The following is a 10,589-nucleotide window of genomic DNA, read 5'->3' on the forward strand; positions in this document are numbered from 1 at the left end:
CAATGCATTGTCATCCTTCCTTTCAGGAGAACAAAACCACAGACAGTATCTGAGATGTGATTCCCCTGTAGTATCAACTCCAATATTCTGCAATAATCTTTCATGTAGTATCAAATCACTCCTGAAATCCAAATACAATACATCAATGGGCTCCCCTTTATCAATAGCACATGTTACTCCTTCAAAGAATTCCGAGTAGCTGACTAAAAATGTTCTCCATTTCAAAACATCAGGCTGATTCTTCCCAATTTTTCCAATGAGATTCTCCTTCATTCCAGTCACCAGGCTAACTGACCTGCATTTCCTGCTTTCCGTACCCTTTCCTTCTTCAATAGAGGGACTATATCAGCTACTTTGCAACATCATCGAACCTTCCCACATTTGGTTCTGAATTTTGGAATATTGACACCAACGCATCCATTATTTCATGAGCCACTTAGAAACACAGAGTCACATATTTGTACAGAACGGAAAAAGATCCCTTTGGTCCAACTCACATGTGCTGACCAGATATCCTAAATTAATCTAGTCCTGTTTGCCAGAGTTTGGTCCATATCCCTCTGACCCTTCCAGTTCATGCACGCACCCAGATGCCTTTTCAATTTTTTTTAAAGAAGTTCTATTTCTTAATTAGAGCTTCAATTTCTAATTGTCGATGACTTTGACTGAATCATCATTGACTGACTGAATCATCACTGACTCACACACAGACAGTCACAACATGATTACTCTCTGCTGGGGACTGTACATGTTATGTGCAAATACCCCCAGTCAATCACAGCTCCAGAAAGGCTAGTATCCTATTATTGTATATGTCACTGACCCAGCTAGCTCAGAGCCATCGACAGAGTGTGAGTCGAGCCTCTGACACTTCTTTTTATGCCAGTCAGTCAGGGTTCTCTGATTGGACCGGATTAACAGCTCATATCAGGGAATTCCTATTCTCTGAGGTCCACTTGGTTGACCTTGCTCCAATCACTACACTCGGCATGTCTCTCTTCATCAAGTAACTGTTGTTTTGTTGAAAAAAGACGTCATTAAAGTGAGCTGCTTAATTGAGCTCTTTGTCCTCAATTTGACACAACAAAAGTGTCCAATTGACCAAATCAAAACAAGATAAAACAATTACATTTTGCTGTGGTATCAGAAAGTGAGAGCGTACTTTTCTCAATGAGACAAACAGGATGCTTTCCTCCTGTAATCCCACTATCATTATAAGATTATATTCATTCAGAGAAAAAGCAACTAAATGGAGTCAGCACACAAAACGATCTTGAAATGCAAACAAAATGATTGTTCAAGAATAATATATGTCAGTCACAAAAGAAACATGTTTATGAAGTACTAGGATTTACGAAAACCCAGAAGTATTTCATAGTAGGATTCACCCTAATACAGTGACGCTGATCCCTATGCAGAAATAATATGGTAGATGATCAAAAGTCAACCTTCAACATAGTCCCAAAAGTGAGCTTGAAAAAGAGAATTGTGTGAAATAAACTGTTAATGATTGAGGAGTCAGCAATGTTGTAGATTCAGTTTCCTGAAAATCATGAATACAAAGTTATCTTTGTAACTTTCTAACCAGAGCGTGGCGGAGACAGTCACTTAATATTCACGAGACACATGCAATCTGATGCGGGGTGGAGAGGTTGTGGAGATGCATCAGTGGTAGGTTGCAATGTGGAATTATAGTCATAATCTGATCAGCCTTGGACTTATTCATTGTCAATGCAGCCTTTAGATTTCAGATGACCTCCTCCTACTGAGTCATAAGGACATAGGCATGTTGATATCTTTCATAATACTGGATGGCTTTAAAACATCAGTCAATATACGGAGGAATGAAATAGTCAGACAACGAACTTCTTGCAGGGATACAAAAGGTGACACTGTGATGGAGAACAGAGGACATGTTGGGATTTGGGAGCAACAGTGTGAGTTTCAAAGTTGACCCATAGTTGACGTAGGATCCATTGGAGTACAAGGTCATGGTGAATGGAAACAGTTTGAAGTCGGAATTGGAGCATCTTAAATTCCCTTGTATTCGTTCTTAATTGGATTTGATGGCCATGAAATATCAGATACTGTCCAGAATTCAGAGGAATTGTCACTTTTAAGATAGCAAGACTGTCCATGTGATGTTCAGCAACCAATGACTGCAAGCAGGCCGGAGAGAGATCAATGGTTCAGAGTTGGAAGCCACTTTCCTGTTGATGCATGCGAACAGAAAAGGTCTGGCTTAGTGACTTGTAACCAAGAAAGGTTTAAGTAATTAACTTTGGAAGAGAGTGGGAAAGTGACTCAAAGTACTCAGTATTTTTTTCTACTACGAATTTATTGTACCTGAAATGTGAGACCACAGTCACCATTTAAAATCAAGATTCCTTTTTTTCACAAACAGAAGATGACAGCCAGAGACCTAAATATCATCTGGTTTTATTTTAATTCATTCATTGGATGTGGATGTTGCCACTGAAGCCAAAATTTATTGCCCATCAGTAATTGCACATCGGTCAGCTCAGAGTCACCACATTGCTTTCAGTCTGGAGTCACATGGTGGTCAGATCAAGTAAGGATAGCCCTTTCCTTCCTCAAAGGATGTGAGTGAACCAAACGATTTTTTACAAACATTGAAAGTTATTCTATAGCACTCATTAGTGTCTTTTTATTATATAGTTTAGAACAGACTGAGAGTTCTATTCCTCTTGAGGCATGTTTGCATGTGAATATGTGTAAAGCAAATAACTCAGCAAATAGCACCAAAAAAGCTAATACAAATTAAGAAAATCATATACTATTATAATATTCAGAATCTGGAAGTTTCGAAAATAAAACGTGAGTGTAACAATGTCAATGATAGAGGTGCTGGTGTTGGGCTGGGGTGGACAAAGTCAGAAATCATTCAGCACTCCACCTGATGAAGCAGCAGTGCTCCAAATGTGTGTGAGTTCAAATAAACCTGTTGGACTATAACTTGGTGTTGTTTGACTTCTGGCAATATTATGCAAGCATAGGAATGTGATATTAATGGGATGGTTTATGTTGCGAGAATGTAATGTACTTTTGCGTTCAGTTTTTGATCTGCTCAGATGTGAATTTTAATCTGCATGCATGAAGGGTAATAAGTAATGTGTTAACCTTTTGGGAGCAATGAACTCAAAACATCATGGGTCAGAAAGCAGGTAAGTGGGTTGACACTGGAGAGATATTGTGAGATGATTTGCATTGCAGGGGTTTTACGATCAGCAATGGCGACCTTTGACTTGCTTTTGGTTTGAAGAATAAATATTGTATTGTAAAATGAAAACCAAAGTAATGAGGCATTTGAGGCATTTTGCAGACACTGGAAGAGGATAGTTATAGATTAACCCGCAGAAAGGAGTTAATTCAGAACAGTTTGAAACTATTATCCTACTGCAAATGTATTAATATGAAATCTCCAAGCCAGAAATCTTTGGTTATAAATCAGATAGGGTCCTTTGATGCTAAGCATATTCTTTTGTGTGAATAAACAAGGGAAAGACTAACAAACTCCCAAGAACAGAAAGTGAAAGAAGCAGCTCACTCACAACTATAGATGTTGCACAGAATGAAACTCTTTCATTCTAGTACAGTAAAGTTGGATGACAGGATATTTTTGCCATGTACTTTGAAAACTGTCAGACCGTTTTACATGTGAAGAGCACAGATACTTTCTCATTATTTTCATCCTTTAATCATGACCATTTTCATTGTTAAAACGAAATGTGCAGAGTTCCAGGCTTATCTTTCTCTGAAAGTTTACCACGTGAAATGAGAAATGAAATAAAGATGAACTAGGAATCCTGATTTCTATTTCCAACCTGAACTGTCCTATTTTAACATCATTTGGGACCATAACAAATCATTCCTGCGATAAATGAAATGAGGGGAAAGTTTTTGCCAAAACAAACTGAAAAGAGGCAGATACAATGTGAATGGACTCATTTGCAGTTTACTGCCAACTCGAAGTACTGGCCCAATGGTTAGATTCGGTGCTACCTATTTGATGGAAAGCAATTTCCCTAATTCAGTTTTTTTCTGTCGATGTCTTGTGGATTTTCCTTTATGTCTTTGGCTGCTGCAATGGTGTAGCTTTCTTGAACAAATTATTCATTACGTTGACTTCAGGTGAAGATTAAAAAACTTGTCTCAATATTATGTCAATCCAAAATAAAACACCACCCAATCAACGTTAAACCTACACTGCTGTTTGTATTTTCATACAAGCTAACAGTTTTGATACAAATCATTTGATGGACATTTGCTACTCAATGTTACACTCTGGAAAACATGCACATGGTACTGCCTTAGAGACTTTCCTCAATTCGTTCGACAAGTAATGCCTCTGTTTATCGCAGTCAGTGGGTATTTTAAAGCGCTAATGAACTGTTCCCTGAACTTCGACTGAGTTACTCCATAAATAAACGTATTTGTGCAGCAACTCAAACTCAGCAGCATGTATCCAATTCTTTCAAATACAAGCAAACTTTCGTTGTAAGATTTGGGATCAATTGTTGCAATTCGATAATATAAGAAATTTATTACATAGGGTGACCACAGCAGTATGAAGCTACTCGATATGGTAAACAGTAAAATCATTGACTTCCTTCTGCTCTCCATCTCAGGATCACTGCGCTTCTCTTCCGTATTCTGATTCCTCAATCCTTTGCGGATCCGATTCGCCACTAACACGTATCTGACTGTCAAAGCATTGAAGAGCAAAACTAAACTGAATGGGAGTAATGGTGTTAGCACTTTATCAACCCAGTCATAAACCACCCACCCGAGTTCAGTGTAATAGCTGTCTTTAATTTGACAGGACCACTGTACATTGTCAACCACAATCATAGGTTCTCGTGTCACAAAAATCGGAGCATTTTTTAGAATGAATAGAGTGAAGGTTGTTGAAAGAATAACAGCTGCTGCTTTGACGGTGCAATATTTCAGTTTCAGTTTCCGGCAACAAATGGTGACAAACCGATCAGCGGAGAAAGTGACAGTGAACCAGACAGAACAGTCTGAACTCACCAAAAGCAGGAACTGAATCACAATGCACGCAGGCGTGAGGTGCAGGAATGACCCCTGGTAAAAGTAATGATTTAGCTGATATAATATAACGTCAGTTATGATGACCATCAGATCTGCTGTTGCCATGGCCACCAGATAATGAGTGGTACATTTGGAGAGTCCGCATTTTCCAAGCGATAAAATCACAATTGCCAGTGCATTAACTGTAAGAGTGAAAAGTCAAATTAGTTCAGAAATTGTAGTTTGAATAGCCTTCCATTTGAGTTGAGATGGCTTTAGGGCTGTCAAGGAAAATATTAAAATGTAAAAAGCATTTTAATTCCGATTCCATCCCACGTTATGATGTGCCCAATGAACGAAGGGTGTGGGTATATGGTGTTGAACACGAAGTACTGCAAAATGGAGGTGGAAAATAGTCAGTTGACTACGTTACTGTTGTGTACAGAATCAAACTGAATATGTTCTTGTTGTCTATTGTACAGTCTTCACAGACATCATTCTGTTAGTGGTAGGAAAAATAACAACATGAAGAGTGCAGTAAAGTGTTCTTTTCCCTTCTGTGTTCCCAACAATTAGGTTGTTCTCTTAACGAGAGAGCTCTGGATTTTAATATTTTAAGGTCACATTTTAACATGGTCACAATGTAAGCTGATAGAGACTGATGTTAGTATTAAACACATAGTGCCCAGAACCATGGATTTGACACCATTTCGTTGTGTAATCCTGCCTGACGGGTCAGACACATTCTTAAACAATGTTCCACAAGAATATGTGAACAGCAGAACCCACAATAAGAGATCATATCCTCACAGAATGAACAAGTGGACCACGAGGTGGGGATTGAAGGCATGACAGTCAGGAGATAACCATTGAGAACCTGAAATGTGCTGTAAGATAAACGAACCTATTGATGAACAACAAGATAACCAAATGGAGCTGTCAATTGATCCAGCAGTTCAACAAAGGATAGGACAAAATGAAGAATTCCTTCATGTGAGAAAGTATATACCATATTTGAACTTATTCTGGCAAATGGTTTCCTCTCTCCATGTACACAGCCAGCTGTCTATGCAACATCCTAACGATTGCTTATAGAACAGCACAGAAACAGACCCTTCAGTCCTCTCATCCATGCTGACCAGATATTCCTAAACTAATCCAGCCCCATTTGCCAGTATTTTGCCAGTATCCTTCGAAATCCATCGTGTTCATGTATCCATCCAGATGCCCTTTAAAAGCTGTTATTTTACCGAGCTCCGCGAATTCCTCTCGCAGCTCATTCCATGCACACATCAACCTCTGCGTGAAAAAGCTGCTGCTTTAAATCCTTGTAGATCGTTCCCCTCTCACCTTTGACCAACGCCCTCTGGTTTTGGACTCACCTACCCTGGGGAGAAGACGTTGAGCATTCACTCTATCCAAGCCCCTCAGCCTTTAATGCTCCAGGGAACACAGCCCCAGCATGCCCAGCGTCTCCTCTAGCTCATACTTTCCGTCCCCGGCGACATCCTTGTAAATCTGTAAATCTCTGTGCTGATCACTTTCAAGTTTAGACGCATCTTTCCTATAGCAGTGTGACCGGACATGAAGGTAGTTTTCCAGAAGTGGCTAAACCAATGTCCTGTACAGCCACATCACATACTTAATGCACTGACTAATAAAGGCAAATGTATGAAAGACCTTCTTTACTCCCCTGTCTATGTGCGACTCCACTTTCAAGGGCCCTGCACTCCAAGTTCTCCTTGGTTTGCAACGGTCCCCAGGACCCTACCATTAAGAGTAGAAGCCCCGCACTGATTTGCCTTTCCAACATTTAGCACCTCACATTTGTCTCAATTTCTGGAAATGACGTTTCGAATCATTAGTTATGTTGAAGACTGGAATTATGTCCGCAGTACTGGTGATGTGTTAGTGAATGGTTATCACTGCTTTCCATTCGTGGAACTCCCTGAGATTAGGAAATATCAGCGCTTCTTCCTCCAAACTATTCTTCGAAAGAAAAACCGGAAGTGTTCAGCAAAAAAAAAGGGTAGGGGAGAACTCGATTTATTAAGCAAAGGAAGGTTTCCTTGCCCATCATCGACTAAATGTAACCGTTCACGTTGAATATTCTTTGTTGTCACTTCTTATCAAGTGTGGAAGTACAGGAGTACAGTGGGAAGTGTTTACAATGGCTGCCTTTTAATGGCACCACCTTCGGTCCAAGTACAAATCTTACAGAGTTATTAGAAATATAATGCTGTTATACAAAAGAGGATCATGAGGAAAGCAGTAACATTACTGACAGTGTCTGAGAATGGGATAGGAAAGAGGTAGTTACTTACATTCCAGTCTGGGAAAGAATTACAACAGCAGCAGCTCAGCACATGGTGCCAGGGCCCCAAGTCCAACCAGTGTCCCCCATCCCGTCAGCGTCCAGACCATTCCCTCACCGGCACTCAGCAGCAACAAGTTCAGTTATGCTTCACCTCATGCTACTCCAGAACGTGGGATTCCCCACGTGCCACTCTGGGACTCGGGATTGCCCACATGCCATTCCAGCACACGGAATTTCCCTACTGCCATAACCCGAGATTCAGTCCCTCTCTCGGCCCCTGCTCACTCTGCTGCTGCTTTGGGGTACAGCCCGTGTGCTCAGCTCACGCCCTGTCTCCGGTGACGACTCGTCGACATTCCCCAGGTTGGGGCATTTAATAGTTTCGGGGAGGGAGGAAGAAAAAAAAAACTGCTGCAAAGAGGAGAAGAGAAATGAAGGAAAAGGAAAAGGAACTGGAGAGACAGGTGCTCTGACAGGACAGCCTTACCGTCTTAATATCTGATTTGTCCGGAGGTTGTGTTTCTGTGGTGTATAACTCTATGAGTGTCTGATCTCTGCAATCTACTGCTCACAGGGATTCTCGTATTATTGATTCCCAATTAACATTTACAACAATCCTGATAATGCATATCCGATGATCGCAGTGCTAACTGACCTACAGTGAATTCAAGTGGCAAATACTTTGAGCAAAATATAAGCACGGTGGCATGGTATGCCATTGCAAGGACTGATGCAACTTTCAAAGTTCTACTCAGGAAAGGGAATGGCTGAGTGGGATTACCACTGGACTATTAGTGCAGAGAGGAGAAAGTGAGGACTGCAGATGCTGGCGATCAGAGCTGAAAATGTGTTGCTGGAAAAGCGCAGCAGGTCAGGCAGCATCCAAGGAGCAGGTGAATCAACGTTTCGGGCATGAGCCCTTCTTCAGGAATGAGGAAAGTGTGTCCAGCAGGCTAAGATAAAAGGTAGGGAGGAGGGACTTGAGGGAGGCGCGTTGGAAATGCGATAGGTGGAGGGAGGTCAAGGTGAGCGTGATAGGCCGGAGTGGGGTGAGGCTGGAGAGGTCAGGGAGAAGATTACAGGTTAGGAAGGTGGTGCTAAATTGGAGGGATTTGACTGAGACAAGGAGGGGGGAGGGGAAATGAGGAAACTGGAGAAATCTGAGTTCATCCCTTGTGGTTGGAGGGTTCCCAGGCGGAAGATGAGGCGCTCTTCCTCCAACCGTCATGTTGTCATGGTCTGGCGATGGAGGAGTCCAAGGACCTGCATGTCCTTAGTATTAGTGCCGACACCCTGGTAATGTACTCTGGACCCAGGTTTGAACACCCATGGCAGATGGTGAAATTTGAATTGAATGAAACAAAAAATCTGTAATTAAGAGTTTAATTATAACTGTGGATTGTTGGAAAAGTCCATCTGTTTCACTAATGTCCTTTAGGGAAGGAAACTGCCATCCTTGCCTGGACTGACCGATATGTCACTTTAGACTGGCAGCAATGTGGCTGACTCTTAAAACGCCCTCTGGACCATTAATGCTGGCCTCTCCAGTGATGCCCATATCCCGTGAATGAATATTAAAATAAACTTACCAGGAACACCAATAGCAGCAATAGTGATGTAATATACTTTATCAACAATGGTGAACAACTGCAGCATTTTGTGTATGAGGGCTCTGTTCCTGGGTGATGAAGCCAAATCTTTGAGTTGATCATAGTATTACTGTATTCACAAACTATTTTATACTCTTTTGAATTCCCAAGGGAATGTTAAAGTTGCATCATTGCTATCTCTGATCTGTTATGGAAAATATATTAGCACCGAGATATTAAGTCCCTGTTGCATTCAAATTATTCAGTTCTGACTTCATAGGAAAATATCAAAGAGAAGGCTTATAGCCTTAATGGCTTAGTAATAGGACAATCTCTGTGAGCAATGGATTGCAGAAACCATAGAGTCAGAGTTATAGAGAACAGAAAGAGACCCTTCAGTCAAACTGGTCCAAGCTGACCAGGCCTCCCAATCTGACCTCGTCTCATTTGCCAACAGTTCGCCCTCTAAATACTTCCTGTTCATCTACCCATCCAGATGGCCTTTTCTGTGCCATAATTGTACCAGCCTCCATCACCTCATCATTCCATACACACTCCACCATTTGCATGAACAAGTTGCCCCTCAGGTTCATAAATCAGACTCCAACAGTCTGAAACCAGCACTTGTGTTTGACAGATTCGGTGACCTGAGCTAAACAGACCAAACAATACTGCAGCTCAAGCTGATAAGGTGCTGTGGCTTCTACGGAGGCATCCCAATCAAACATAGAGACATAGAATGTACGAGTAGGGTTAGGCCAATCGGTCCTACACACCTACTTCACCTCCTAATATTAATGACTATCCAAATCAAGGCCCTATTCCCAGCATTCTCCTGACATTCCTTAGTCTTTTTAGCTTGATAAAACATATCAATCGCTTGCTTGAAAATATTTGAAGTTCAGACCACTTAATATTCTACTACAGCGGATTGGAATTTATTTGATTTAGTATTGTTACATGCACCGAGATGCAGTGACAGTGTTGCTTTGCTTGCTATCCAAATAAATCATTCCTTACGTAAGTACATCAGGGTAATTATACTGAAAGCAGAATATCGAGTTACAGCTACAGAGGATGGCAGAGAAAGATCAACTCGAATATACAAGAGGTCCTGATAAGAACAGGGAAGAAGATGTTCTCGAAACTGTTGGTCCGTGTTTTCAAGATGTTGTATCTTTTGCCTGATGGAAGAGGGTGGAAGAGAGTATTACCAGTGTTGGAGTGGTGTTTGATGATGTTGGCTGCTTTCCCACAGCTCAAAGGAAGGCTGGTTTGGATGACAGGCTTGGCTGTGTTCACAACTCTGTGATTTCTTGTGGTCTTGAACAGAGCAGTTGCCATACCAAGTGTTGATACATCTGGATCGGATGCCTTCTAAGCTGCATTGAAATGTTTGCTACTCGGGTTGTGAATTTCATTTCATCATGGTGGGGACTTGAAAGAAATCTGACTGTGATAGGATACATCAACATGTAAATTTCAGGTTAGATTTTTCTGTTTATCATTATAAATAGATATATTCCCTATAGTGTGGACCAACAGGTCCACACCTACCCTCCAAAGAGTAATCCACCCAGACCCATTTCCCTCTGACTAATGCACCGAACACTATAGGCAATTTCGAATGG

The 10,589-nt window shown here is 41.2% G+C and overlaps 1 protein-coding gene across 1 annotated transcript; it reads right to left on the reverse strand.

Annotated features, from left to right (window-relative positions):
- Nucleotides 1-4,344: 4,344 nt before the first annotated feature.
- Nucleotides 4,345-9,025, reverse strand: LOC140458970 (probable G-protein coupled receptor 139). The gene is made up of 2 exons (XM_072553707.1): nt 8,959-9,025; nt 4,345-5,255 (listed from the first exon to the last, which is right to left on the reverse strand). The coding sequence occupies exons 1-2, from the start codon at nt 9,023-9,025 to the stop codon at nt 4,345-4,347; spliced, it is 978 nt and encodes a 325-aa protein (XP_072409808.1).
- Nucleotides 9,026-10,589: the final 1,564 nt, after the last annotated feature.

The sequence above is a fragment of the Chiloscyllium punctatum genome, chromosome 34, assembly GCF_047496795.1.
Source record: "Chiloscyllium punctatum isolate Juve2018m chromosome 34, sChiPun1.3, whole genome shotgun sequence".
In the NCBI taxonomy this organism is placed as follows: Eukaryota; Metazoa; Chordata; class Chondrichthyes; order Orectolobiformes; family Hemiscylliidae; genus Chiloscyllium; species Chiloscyllium punctatum.

Coding starts and splice junctions, on each gene's coding strand:
- LOC140458970 (XM_072553707.1), bottom strand. CDS start 9,025: ATGCTGCAGTTGTTCACCATTGTTGATAAAGTATATTACATCACTATT. Junction 5,256..8,958: donor TGCTGCTATTGGTGTTCCTG/GTAAGTTTATTT, acceptor TCACTCTTACAG/TTAATGCACTGGCAATTGTG.